General features: G+C 48.3%; 2 protein-coding genes across 7 annotated transcripts in view; both read right to left on the bottom strand.

The window, feature by feature from the left end:
- LOC6504901 (protein kinase shaggy) overlaps positions 1-4,716 on the bottom strand; it is a 49,690-nt gene extending 44,974 nt beyond the window's left edge. The window contains exon 1 of one of the 5 annotated variants that reach the window (XM_044717208.1): positions 4,631-4,716. The gene's annotated coding sequence lies outside the window, so the exon portion shown is untranslated. Of the gene's footprint in view, positions 1-4,377 lie in introns of all 5 variants that reach the window. The other 4 variants (XM_044717204.1, XM_032453434.2, XM_044717205.1 and 1 more) reach the window with 4 other exon arrangements.
- A 727-nt stretch (positions 4,717-5,443) lies between these two features.
- LOC6504900 (phosphatidylinositol 4-kinase alpha) lies at positions 5,444-13,659 on the bottom strand. 2 transcript variants are annotated; one of them, XM_014904366.3, is made up of 12 exons: positions 13,297-13,659; positions 12,840-13,053; positions 11,735-12,781; positions 11,275-11,334; positions 10,368-10,863; positions 9,750-10,308; positions 9,284-9,690; positions 7,426-9,224; positions 6,455-7,371; positions 6,208-6,396; positions 5,894-6,140; positions 5,444-5,837 (listed from the first exon to the last, which is right to left on the bottom strand). In XM_014904366.3, exons 1-12 carry the CDS (start codon positions 13,390-13,392, stop codon positions 5,452-5,454), a joined length of 6,417 nt encoding a protein of 2,138 aa, XP_014759852.1. In that variant the 5' UTR covers positions 13,393-13,659; the 3' UTR covers positions 5,444-5,451. The 2 variants fall into 2 exon arrangements, with proteins under 2 accessions (XP_014759852.1, XP_001966555.2); XM_001966519.4 differs by lacking the exon at positions 11,275-11,334.
- Positions 13,660-13,693: the final 34 nt, after the last annotated feature.

The raw sequence follows: 13,693 nt of genomic DNA, 5'->3' as shown, positions 1-13,693 counted from the left end.
TGCTCTTTGCCGGCTATTTTCGCGTGCCTTTCACACGTATTTTTAGTCGCCTCCTCTTTATTTTATTGACACACGCGCCCCACCACACACCAAAAAGTACATTTTTTTTCATTTTTTTTTCATCCTATGAGTCCTTCAAGAAGTATCTATGAGATGCATCTACAAGTTGTAACATATAACTATGCAATTTTTAAAAAAATCCGACTTAGATTTCGTATATTTTAGTTACTTTTATCCAAAAATTTAAAAATCTTCCACAGAACCTACTAAAAAAGAAAAAAATATTGTATATTTTAGTATCTACTATCCAAAACTAAAGTATCTATAAGATAGATCTCTAAAAATCACCGATTGAAAAAGTGAAAATGGACAAGTAAGTCCCAGTATCTATAAGATATCCATAAACCATAGTATCTATGAGAAAAAAGCATATACTTTAGAAACTTTATTAACCCAAGACCTTGGGATCTATAGGATCTATAAGATCTATAGTATCTATATAAGTAGATAAAAGATAAGTAGCTCCTTTCCCTAAAACCTTAAGATTAAAAAACAGAAAAAAGACTATCTTCTAGTAACTCTTATCCAAAAGTCTCAGTATCTATAAGATACTATCCATAACCCATAAACCATAGTATATATATATAGGATAAGTAGCTCTTTTTCCCACAAAACCCTTATATCTATAGCATCGAACCTCCAACAGAACCTAAAAAAGATACCTACAGATATAGTACCTACAGATATAAGCTACAGATATAGTAACTCTCGCATATAATTTCCATTGAACCCCTTTTTCCCTCTCCCGATCAAACAAAGAACTGTTAAGAGCCTATTTGGGGGCTACCGATCCAGAAACCAACCCACCAACCCACCAGAACCATTATCGCTTAGTCATTTCTATATATTATCTATGAAAGAGCCCTAAACGGTGAAAAAGTAATATCAGAAAACACACAAAATACCAATATATAGAAGAAATTAAGCAACAAAGAGCCACCGAAGAACAAAAATCATAATCTTATCTCAGATTTGGTGTTCAAAGTGAGGGAAAATTTGAAATCTTTGGCATTATTTTGCGTTATATTCCACTACGTTTTGAAATTGTGTTTTGTTTTTTATTTTTTTTTTGGAAAAAAAGAAGTCTGATTGTATCAGTTTGTAGATAGGAAATAGGTATTCGTTAGATTATGGGGGGGATTTCTATTTGCGGGTCTTTCTAAGGCTTATTATTCTTTATTTTTTTTTTAATAATATTTTTTAATAATAATATTTTGTTTTTTATAAAACTTACATAGAGTTAGAAGAAGAGAGTTTCTCAAACTTTTACACAAAAGACAAAAAGTGAAAAAAAAGAGAAAAAGTCAACCGGCAGGAAGGATGCAAATTTTTGCACTCTATTTTTTTTTTGACACACACACACACACAAAATGTCAGACGCACGTGACACACACAATTATGTAATTTTGAAGCAGCTGATTTTTTGGTCTATAAACACACATAAATTCCATAAAAGCGAACCGCTATTGAGAAGAAATGCGACAAAAAAAAAAAAAAAAAGAAATGCGAATAACTGTATATGAGAGAGAGTGGGGCGGCGGCGGCGGCGGCAGCAGCGGGGGATGGGGTGGAGAGAGAAAAACGTGGAAAACGACAACGGCAGCGGCTGCGGGTGAAAAGTTCGCATTGATTTTGAGTTGAGTCTGCTGCTGCTGCTGCTGCTGGCCAAATTCGACTGACGACGGAATGCGAAAAGTTAAAACGAAAACCGTTAAGAGAAAGAGAGCTGAGAGCGAGAGAGCGAACAGGAGGTGTACAGGACGCTGCTAACTGAGACGCGACTGCGACGCAACTAGTGCTGTCCGACGCTTTACAACACTGGCCCCAATTGCCAAATGATGTCAGTCAGGCAGCTTTCCCGCCAAAAACATGTCCCTACATGTCCAAATTCTTAACTTTTTGAAGGTTTTTTTTTTTCTATTTTTCGAAAGTTCTAAGCTAACAATTACTCTGAAATTCTAAACAGGGTCTCCAAAGCCTTGAAGGCTAAGACAAACAACATTAAATTATTAAACATAAAATGGGTCGACGAAAGTTTAGTTTTTCTTTTTTTTTTTTTTGTAAATATTTGACATACAAGGGGCGATGACGAAGGGAATAATCGATAAAAACGTTGGCGGCGTGCAAATTGTGTACAAAGTATCGGAATGAATGTATATCCTTCATGCGCAGGCGAAGGACAGGGCATCACACAAACACACTCACACAGATACACTCGTAAGTGGGAAAGTGTTGCCAACGAGACTCGGAAAACCGGAGCACACACACACACACACACACACTAACAGAGAGGAAAATGAGGATGGGAAACAGCTGTGCTGGAGAAAAAAAGCTTATTATTTCTCTCACAAATCCTTTTAGGATTCTATATATATACATATATGTATATATAGTATATTTAATCTTTTTTGACAATTTGAACGGCGTTGCCACGCGAAAACACATGCACACACGTGCACAGGACAGTTGACAACTCTGGCTCAACTGGGGACGTGTGTATGCGTGTTCGTTCGTGCCCCTGCAAAAGTTTCGTGGGCGTTGGTGGGCCATATGTGTGGGTGGTGGGGCGAGAGTGTATATAGAATAGGTGTGATGTCGTGCCGTCGCATAGCGTGCACTGCCAGCCAACCTCTCTCTTCCGCCTTCCACTCCACGCTCTTTTCCCACCCCACCACTGCCTAGCTCTCTCTCTCTCTCTCTTAAGCTACCTGTCCTGGCCTACCCCCTGCTAAGAATGATATTTACTGTTAAGCTGATTCCTATACAAGAATAAACTTGCACGAAAAAAAAAATTACTTGACAGGATAAATTGCAAAAAGAAGAAAAAGCAGAAGAGTTTAAGAAAAAAAAAAACAAGGACCGTGGGAATAAATGTGATTTTGTCGTCGAATCGAGTTTCAGAATGATGTCTTAAAGAAAATAAATAAGGAAAATAATCGGGTAGGGAATCGAACACGCGTCCAACATCGATTCCTGGCCTATATGTTTGTGTTTATTTGTTTGTCAGTGTGTACACACTGGCGTCGATTTCAATGTCACAAGCCGTGCAAACGTTGCACTTTCCAGCTCAGAATAATAATGGATATTAACAACAACAACAACAACAACAATAACAATAACGAGAAGAAGAGAAATAAATTATTTTCGCACGAATATCACTTTTATTCAATTTAAATTTCTTTCTTTCTTACAGTGGGATGGAAAAAACAAAACCAAAATATTGAAAAATTTAATTGAAAATCTAAATCGAATTAATTAATAATTCCTGTCTCTTCTTCTTTTTACACTCTTTCTCTGACAGCGACAGGCAGGTGCAAGACTGTATGTATGTGTGTGTGTGTGAGAGTGTATGAGTGTGACCCACACAGCTGACCGATCTTTTGAAAGGAAAACCTCAACAGACATTCCAAAAAAAAAAAAAAAAAAAAAAAAAAAAGAATATAGAATTTCGTTCCTATTTGCCTTTCAAACTAAAAACTAGGTTAGAAAAAAAAACAGCCTTTGAAGGAAATAATTTTAGATTCTAGATATTTAGAGGGTACTCACTGGGGTCTTTTTGGACACTCCACTGTGCGCAGCTGGCAGCGCGGCTGACGTCGACGCAGACGCAGGCGTAGCGTAGGCGTAGGCGTGGACTGCAGTTCGTTCGTTTCTGTGCATTCGATTTCGCGCGTGTGTGTGTTTGTGTGTGTCTCTGTGTGTTTGTTTGCTGTTTGCAACAATTTCTTCCGATTTGCTTTCTTTTCTTTATCTTTCTTTCTTTTTTTTTTTATATACATATATATATACATATATATTTAATTTCTTGCTTGGTTGCAACACTCGAAAAAAAAAATTATTAGATTATTGAAGCCGCACACACGCACGCACACTTCGAGCCAGAGAGAGACACGCGACACTCACGGACACACTCACACACACACACACACTCGTACACTTGTTCACTTGCTTGTGTAACGCAATTTCCTAGCCTTTCTGTGTGTGGGTGCGTTTTTTTTTTTGCAATTGTTAAAAAAAAAAATTTTTTTATCAAAAATTGTATTAATTTTCAAGAATTTCCATCAGTCTTTGGGAAATTCTCCCGTTCAAGCAAAAAAAAAAAAAGGAGAAAAAAATGGGGTGAAAAAAAAAAGCGAACATACACGCAGGCACGAAATCGGTCGGGAGAGCGGCGTTATTTATTCGATATATTAATGTTAAATTCGCTTTTCATATACTACATACGATTTTCTATCCTATATTGCGTTTTTTGCGCCGCTTTGCCCGACATTTCTTGCGTTTTATTCCATTTTTTTTCGACTGCTTTCCTTCACTTACTTACGCACACACTCACACACATACACACATACGCATCCACACGCTCTTTTTTTCGTCTTTTGCTACACCTTGCTTCCGCATATACCTTTCACACTCACACTCACTCAGCACCAGCACGAGATGAGGAAAAACTCCCGTATGTTGCGGCCTTTTGTCGACAATTTTCGTTGGCACTTTGTTCGAAAAGTATTCGGCACACTTGAATATTTTTTCACTTTGGTGTTTTGGAATTGAGGAAAGAAGAAACACAAACCACGAAACTGAAGAAAATCGACGCCAAAATGGAGGCTAGGGATGTCGAAAATATTTATTCATATCGAACTATCGATAGATTTACCTATTCTTGTTAAGTATCGCATAGATATGGCCACACTATGGTCCCACTCTAGATTTAGAGTACTACTAATCGATTTTTGAAATGGTACCGATTGTACTTCGCATGCAGACTCAACAGCTATCATCTCAAATATCCCATCTTCGTGTTTTTAACTGTGCATTTTTCGACTATCGATATATTTGGCACATCTCTAAGGAAGCCGATGAAAATACTGCTAAAAATACCAGAAAATTTCCCCGCCAGCGTTGCCAGAATGTTATTTTCGATAACTTTTGAATAGTGTTGCAAAGTGAAAGGCTATTCCCGCCAAACTAATATCCCAATTGTTTTCAAATTCGAAGAGACAAGTATTTTCCACTTTTATAAATAAAACAAGCTTTGTTTTTTTTTTTACCTTGGTATAACATATTGCCCTATAATTCATTTAATATTTATAAATATTTTATAACGTATGTATGCGTCGTAAAATCTTGGAAAAAGTTCAACATCTTATAAGTACGAAAAAACAAACGATGAAAAACACACACTGATAAATACCGAAAAAAAGGACATTAGAAAACAATAATACGATAAGGGTAGCGGGAAGGATATATATATATATAATGTCTGGAGTTCTGGATCTTGGTGTTTTTTTATGTTTTTTTTTTTTTTGGCCAACAACAACGAACAAGAGGCGCCTGTTATCTGTTTCTGTGTCTGGGGGGGATTTTCTGGGGGATTTTTTTTTAGTAGGAAGTTTAGTAGGGTATCTGATTCTGGTAGTACTGGATCATATCGTAGGTACGAGTGCGGAAGTTCTGATACGAGTTCCGGATAACAGCCAGCATGTGGGCGGCCGCTTCCTTATTGTTTTTGGTTGCCACAAATCGCTGCTTCAGCAAATTAATCGTCTGCCCCCGGAAACAGGGCAGTCCTGTGTCCAGCATCAAGGACACCAGTGAGACAATAGCATCCTGGTAGGGTCGCACAGCCAGGAAGGCCTGGACGCACAGTTCGCAGAACCATTTGAAGGCCGGCGAGTCCATTTTGCCGCCCATGATCATCACCATTTCGTCGGTGAGCTTCATATCTGGCTCGAAGCCGATATTGCCGCCCGGCGACGACTCGAACATGAAGCCGAAATCTATGGGAGATTAGGTCAGATACTACATGATACCAAGGAGCTGCAATCCAACTCACCTATGTGTATGATGTGGCCGTCCTTGTCGATCATGATGTTGCCGTTGTGACGATCCTTGATCTGGAGGAGATATCCTATCAGCGAGTAGGCGGCCATCGACTTGACAAAGTTCGCCCGGGCCGCCTGGAATTCCTTGGAGCTCTCGTCGCCATACTGATGCTGGAAATACTCGGACAGGCCGCTGTCCGTTTGCCGTCCCAGCTGGTCGCGTGACTTGGCATTTGGCACACACTCGATGACGCCGCACTGGAATCAAGGATAACAGGAGAAAGGATTATAGAATTCTGTTTATGAGGATGGGTGGAATACTCACCCCGGGAGCGGTGGCCACCACGCGGTAGGGGAACAGGAACAGATCCAGTCCCACTTGCTGGAAGATGTTTTTGAAAATGGTGATGACCTGGAGGGCCAGCATATCCTGGCGCACATCGTCGCCCACCTTGAAGATGGCCGCCTGCCACGACTCCACGCCCAGCGTCATCTTGGCATCCTCCTGGGAGTTCTACAAATGAATAATAGATAGTTTTTAGGATTCAGAAAGAAATAATCCAAATCCTTACCGGATTATTGGAAACCTCCATGGCCCTGGTCTCTAGCTCATTGATGCCGCATCTGTAGACCCGGAAACGTGCCAAATACGGCGCCTTGGCCGCGCTCTGCATGGGCGTGCCACTGCTGTAGTCGATGTCCAGGACCATGGCCTCCGGATTCGAGGGAAGATAACAGCCGCCCTGCACCTTGATCCGGCTCAGGGCCGCCAGGCAGGCGTTCTTCCGTTCAATGCCCTTGGGGAAGGATCGAATCTCGCCAGACACCGCCGTAATCTTGCCAAAGAAGTCGAACTCCCGCTCGTAGAATCTCTTGGCCGCCCCCGAAAAGGAGGCGATAATACTTTGGGACAGCTGGTCCAGTGCCTCGTACAGGTTGGGATCGCGATGCTGCTGGTCCTCGTCCATGTACATGTTCGTCTGCATGTTCCAGATCAGTTGGTGGGCCACGATCTGCGATCGACGCGATATATTCTTGATGAACTCCACCACATAGCCCATGGTGTCGTGGCGCAGGGCCTGCACCAGTTGCGGGATGTACGGCAGCACTGATTCCGCCGGATACGAGGACAGGGTCTTCACCGCATACTGCGCTGTTAGCGGATGCGATGGATACTGACGCGAAAAGTAGGCCAGGGCCTGGATGGGCGTCACCGGCGACCAGGAGAGGATGTAGACCAGGTCGGGGCTCTCCTGGAGCAGGTTCTTGGTGGTGCACAGGTACTTCAGCGCTTCGGGAATGTGGCAGACGGCAATGGGATCGGAGCAGACCAGACGGGACACCTCCTCGTCGATGATCTCGGCGTTCTTGATGCGTTGCGGCAGGAAAACGGCCAGCGATGGATTGTAGCACCAGGCCAGGCGGGCGTAATCCCGCCACACGTTGGGCTTGTACGGCCGGTTGCGCCACTCCGTGATCTGCTCCTCGCCTGGAAGGGATTGGGGTGAGAAGGGGTCAAGACAAGGAAGGAATTAGAACTAACCTGGCACTACCAGATCTGGCAGACAGTTGGGATTATACCAGGTGATGAGGAACTCCAGCTCCACGGCCAGCAGCTCCAGGATCAGGTTGCGCTTCTTCATGTAGTCCTTGTCGTAGGAGTCCTTCTGGTACTGCAGCCGCTTGGAGCGATTCGATCGCTTCGAGAGGGTGGATGTGGAGTGTGGAATGGTGTTGTACCAGCCGCTGCTGCTCCCGCCGCCAGCCATGCCCACGCCCACCACGTTGCCGCTGGCGCTCATGGAGCGGGTGTAGTCCGTAATGATGCCTCCGCCGCTGATGAGGGAGGCCGTCTCCGGGTTCGTCTTCACGGCCAGCATTTGGGTGGAGCTCACCGAGGCGTTGGTCAGATCGTAGTCACCCACCTCGGAGGTCACCAGGTGCTTCTTTTCGCTGCGCATCGTCTGCCAGAACTTGAGCAGGATAAGGATGTCCTCGAGCAGCTGCTCCCGGCTCTGGTTGGGGCAGGTTGGCGGGCCGCAGAAGTAATCCAGGGCATTGGAGTAGATGCGTTCGCGCAGGATGTTTCTGGCCAGGGACTTGGGTATGGTGTTGCCCTGGAGCAGGGACAGGCCGCACTGGAGGAGCTTGAAGCGGCAGCCGACGGTGGAGACCTGGCGGTTCTGCTTGCTGCTCTTCAGGATGGGCAGGCAGCGGTGGAGGAGCAGGCAGAACATCTCCACCTTGTCCCGGTTGCAGTACTTGGCCGTGTCCACCATCTCGGAGAGGAGCTGCAGCCAGATGAGGTGCGGTGTGATCAGGATCGGCTTGCTGACCAGCTTGCAGCCCTCGTAGGCGGCCAGGGGATTGGTGACCTCCGTCTCCCAGGCGAACAGGCCCATCCGCTTCTCGAACGTCGTCTGCCAGGCGCTGACCATCTCCTGGATGAAGCACAGCTCCAGATCCTGGCGCGCCGTCAGCACCCACTGCCAGCACTCCACGGCCGTTTCCATTGCCGATTCAGTGAAGAGCTCCAGCTGTGAGCTGGCCACCGCATGGAGCAGTTTCCGGTCGATCTCCGAGCAGATGATGAGGTAGGCGGTGGCCCGCCACAGTGCACCGCGATGCCGGGCGTCGCTCTTCTCGGCACAGGCCTCCCACACATCGCTCACCAGTCGCTCCGCCAGCCCCGCCTTGTCCTTCTCGCTCAGCACCGACAGCAGGCCGCTGATCTCGCCGGCGTACTTGCTCCGCAGGCACAGCACCGACACAAATCGGGGAGTGTCCGAGTTGACGCAGCTGGGCCGCTTGCTCAGCGTGCCCGGGTGCAGGGCACTACTACTGACCACCGAATCGAAGGCCAGCGCCAGGCCGCTGTGATGCGCCAGCACCGGGGTGGGGATCTGGTTGGGGTACTCCTGCAGGTGCGACCGGGTGGAGCGCGGCGCCCACTTCATCGCCTCGTTCACAATGCCCTGGCAGCGGTCGGCGAAGTCCTTCAGGCGCAACTCTCGCGCCGGCAGCGAGTCCATCAGCTGCAGGGTGTACGGCGTGGACACCACCCGCAAGGTGGGCGTCTCCTCGTTGGGATCCAAGCTGAGGGAGTACGCCAGCAGCTGGAGGATGTCCAGCATGCACCAGAGCACCCGGCGATTCCACAACAGATGCGGGAACCGGTCCACCAGGAAGGACAAATACTGATCGGCCACCACCTGGATGGGCTTGTGGATGTGGTTGAAGTAGACCAGCAGGAGCGTGGCCTGCGACTCCAGCACCTTCTCCCGGATCTCGTCATGGGCGTACAGAACGTTCCGGAACTTCTCAAAGACCTGGTCGGCAACACTAGAAAGGGATATGGACTGTAAGGAAGAGCAAGGACCTCAAGGGAGAAGATATCTTACCACTTGACACACTGCCAGATGCCGGTCTTGTCCCTTTGGAGCGCCGTGTCGCACAGATAGCTCATAATGGGCTCCAGACTGGGCTCGTCCGCGTTCTCCACCCGCAACATCTCCAGCCAGTAGACGCTGAGAAGGTAGGTGCACTGGGCGAATGTCAGCTTGTTGATGGAGGTGGCCACGTTGTCCGTGGAGTGCTCCAGAAGCACAAGGATCTGGCTGCGCAGCTCGTTCACCGAGTCACTTTTAATGGCCAGCGTATAGTTGAGCTCCCGCATGTCCGATTTGTGGGCCGTCTGGGAGATTAGCAGCGGGGACTTGGCCGCGATCTGCTGGACTCCCTGGTACCAGTCCGCGGGCCACAGTCGGGCATTTGTGAAGCCCATCACCACGCAATAGGCCCAAAAGTCCTGCAATCAATAGCATCAATATTAATCTTGAACTAAAGAGAGAGAGGGGGAGTCTGTACCTTGAAGAGCTTGTGCAGCCGCTGGCGGGGATTCTTGATCGGTGGGAGGCGGCGCACCAGTACCGCAATCACCGGTATTAGCATGCCCAGATTACCAGCCCGGGAGCTGGCCTTCTGGGCGCCCGGAGTATTGTCGTAGCTGCGCTCGCCATCCAATCCGATCTGCACGAACAGCTCCAGCAGCTTCCCCAGCAATTCCAGCATCTCCGAATCCCCCTGAATGTTGGCAGCGATATTGCCGAGGGCATTCACCACCGCATCCGAGACATGATGGAATTGCTTTCGGTGCTCCGGATCCGAGGTGTATGCCAGGGAGGCCGACTGCACGGTCACTCGCGAGAACATCTTCATGATCTCGTCAAAGACATGGGTCTCGCACTGCGAGATGATCATGCAGCCGAGCTGGTCGACGATCAGGGCGTTCTGCTCCGAGGGGACTTTGCAGAAGCGCTGAATGAAGAACTGCAGGATGTTCTGGGTGGTCTTGGAGGTGTCCTTCAGAGCGACAGCCACATGGCCCAGCATCACGATGATGTTGAGGCTGACCAGGTTCGATTCGCTGTTGGATTATACGAGATTAGCGGTGGAATCTCTTGTAGATTGGATAAGTAGACCTACCTCTCGGACTTCTCGGCGGTGAACAGGCGATTGGAGACATTGGCCACCAGGGCTGGGACACAGAACTGATCCAGGGTGTGGGCGGCCCTCAAAGCGATCGATAGATTCTCGATGGCGGCATCCCGAAGAGCCTCGAAGGCCGCCTGGCCACTCCGGCCCGTCGACGGCAGCTTTTGGTTCTCCCCGAAGATGTCCACCACGGCCCGCGAGTCCGAGTGCTGGACGACGATCTTAAAGGGGGTCAGCTCCTTCTCCTTCTTCTGCTGGGCGAGGGTCTGCATGGCATGGGCATGGAGCTTGCCAAGAATGGGACTAGGATCCACGAGGAAGTCGCGCAGGTAGGAGATGGAGGTGCCGGCAATGTTGGGGAACTTCTGGGCCAGCTTGCCTAATCCCTCCAGGCAGACCATCAGCAGCGGCATGTGGTCCATCACGATCTTGTGGCTCAGGACCAGGTTGAGCTTCTGGGACAGTCGTCCGCACAGCTTGTCGGCCTCTGTAGTGGGGATTAAAATTTATTAGAAAAATCTATCAAGGATTAGGGGTGGGTGGGTGTATCATTCAGCGAACTGGGAAGTCATAAGAGGGAGCAGGAGCAGGAGCAGGTGGATCTGTTGCAGCATGCAGCGAACTTAGGCCAGGCATATATAACAATCCAAGTAATAATTATAATAATAATAATAATAATAACCACAAAAATCAAAAAATATTATAAAATAGAGAGAAATTTTTTGAGTTTTCAGGAGGAGGAGGAGAAGGAGGAGGAGCAACCACATTCGATTATCTGGATCTGGAGACTATACATATTTTTGTGGAAATGTGAAATGTGGTTAACCCCTAGAGAGGGGGCGTAGAGACCAATTAAAGTGGGGGTGGGACGGATTAAAAATACAACTCTGCTCTTGACCTTTCTTCAATAAAAATTGCAAGCCATTCTGCAGGGATGGCACATTATAGTCGACGTCAACTGAACGAACAATGTTCCGGGTTCCGGCCACCAAAAAAAATGAAACAAAGTTACCAAATAATAAAAAAAAACTATAAGAAACTAAATTATAAAATTAAGGAAATAAAGTGAAGATCAAGAAAGAGGGAATAGGAACTATAGGGTTCTCATTGGACGATCCATTATCTCAAAAAACATGAATTATAATCCATATTATAGTTAGGATATGGTTCTTAAAGAAGGACTCGACTATATCCCTCTCTTTTCAATTGCAAACCATACATCTTTCTCACTCTTTCTTAATCAGATAGCCGTTATGCCATTTTGCTTTTGCTTTTTTGCATTTTTGCTTTTTTGCTTTTGCCGTAGTAGCTTTTGAGAGAGATCCGGAGAGGATTGAAGCATCCGGATCAACGCTTACCCGTCTCATCCCGTATGGCCCAAACGAGGAGGTCCACACAGGCCGCATTCGCCATCACGTTGACCTTGTACTTGTTCACCACAGCGATGCCGTTCTCCTCCCGCCGTTCGCGCTCCTGATCCTGCTGCTTGTTCTGCAGCTCCGTCTGCCCGTTGAGGAACAGACGCTTCACGAACTCCTGCACATCCTTGGTGAAGGGTGTGGGCAGGTCCACCTGGTGCTGCAATAGCTCCCGCAGCAGGGTGACCAGCACGAGGTTCAGGGTCTCCGAGAAACTCTTGTAGCAGTAGCCCTTGATCTGGTGCAGCGAGAATATGTCGCTGGCCTGCTCGTCCAGGTGCTCCAGCGTGTCCTTGGTGAGGAGCTTCTTCGATACGGCAAATATTGTCTGCAGGTGCTGGATGGGAAACGGCGGCACTCGGTACAGGGGACGTGGGCCGCCCTTCGTCGGCGACTCGCAGACCCGCATGTTCGGGAACTGGTTGAAGCTGGAGCCGTAGCGGGTGAAGAAGTGGGTCCGGGGATCGTACGGCACGGAGAAGTAGCTGTGCAGCGAGGGCTTGTGCTTGCTGGGATACCGCAAGCGTGGATCGTCGATATTCTGGGCCTGGGCCAGGCTGCCGGACATGGATCGCGGTATGATCGGTCGGAACTGGTGCGTGGCCAGTCTCTCGCTGCTGCTGAAGGATCCGCCGCAGGTGCCGCTGGCACTACTGCTCGAGCCAGAGCCATCTCTGCTGTTGCCGCGCTGTATGGGCAGCAGTTCCGGTGGAAAGATGCGACACAGCAGCGGCGGATCGTTGCCGGCATACCGGCCCATGGATCGGGCCAAGCCGAAGAGCAGCGGCACTGTCGCCTTGCACAGGATGATCGGCGGTGGGGCCGAGCTGCTGTCCCGACTGGACTTCACAATATTGGCCAGAGCACCCAGGGTCTCCACCTGGTTCAGGATGATCTCCTCGCGGGATTCCGGGCATTTGGCTGCAATGTCCGAGAGCAGTGTGTTCAGGCAGAAGCTGAACTTCTCCGCCGAGGGAATGCGAACTCCTGGAAGAATAAAGAAAGGAATTAGTTGTGTCTGTAGTATCCTTTTTGGGTAACTTACGTTCGATCTTGCTGCTCCGGGCATCGTCGATCCAGACCGCCTTGGGCAGACACTTGGCCAGGCGGAGCAGATAGGGCACGATCTGTCCCTCGTGCTGGCAGCCGCCCTCGAGGAAGTAAATGCCCAGGGCTATCACTGCATCCTGGGCCCTAGTGTCCAGGCAGAACACTCCGGCCGCATTCTCCTGCGGGCAGTAGCGGAATAGGGTCTGCACCTGGAGGACAAAGAAACGGAAAATGATGTCAGTTAGGTAGTCCACGGATGACACATCGTTATTGGTTCATCTGTGTCGCTATTCGCAATTCCCTTTTCACCGCCCCACCGCCCCTTGGAGGGGGGCCCATGCCCACGCATGTCTGTTTTGTGGTCGCCTTTCAAGGTCAGTGTGGGAAGTGAAAAGTCGATTTCCATGGCAATTTCCCACCCGGATATCCGGGATGTCACATGTGCTATGTACCTTCTCCCATGGCGTCGGCTGGATCCCGGCCAGAACGCGGGCCAAACAGAGCACCGTCCGCTGGTACGTGTACTTGTCCGAGGCGGTCATCGTCATAGCTCTTCCTCCTCCACTCCACCTCTCCAGGGCTCTTGTCCGTTCTCCGCTCCCCCAAGCTCGTTCGTTCGTTTCGCTTTGCGTCGCCGATGCGTTTAACTAATTATAATACCACTTGATTTTAGCTAGGTGTCGTCATAGTCGGGATATTCGAAATAAAAATCGTTTCGCAAATTGGATTTTTTTATTTTGTTGTCGGCCAGTGGGACCGTACTGCACGAAACAGGGGTCAACTGCAGTGTTACCGTGGCTGGTTTCTCCGCCAAATACCAAATATTTCTGTTACTTTTCGTTTTAAATT

Source organism: Drosophila ananassae, chromosome XL (assembly GCF_017639315.1).
Source record: "Drosophila ananassae strain 14024-0371.13 chromosome XL, ASM1763931v2, whole genome shotgun sequence".
In the NCBI taxonomy this organism is placed as follows: Eukaryota; Metazoa; Arthropoda; class Insecta; order Diptera; family Drosophilidae; genus Drosophila; species Drosophila ananassae.
The sequence above is the reverse complement of the archived record's forward strand: the minus strand, read 5'-3'. Positions and strand labels throughout refer to the sequence as shown.

Bases quoted from the DNA above. Each gene is read 5' to 3' on its own strand.
- LOC6504900 (XM_014904366.3), bottom strand. From the start codon at position 13,392: ATGACGATGACCGCCTCGGACAAGTACACGTACCAGCGGACGGTGCTC. The intron at 13,054-13,296 runs GTACATAGCACA...TTTGTCCTCCAG, and splicing joins AGCCGACGCCATGGGAGAAG to GTGCAGACCCTATTCCGCTA. The intron at 7,372-7,425 runs GTTAGTTCTAAT...AATCCCTTCCAG, and splicing joins GCCAGATCTGGTAGTGCCAG to GCGAGGAGCAGATCACGGAG.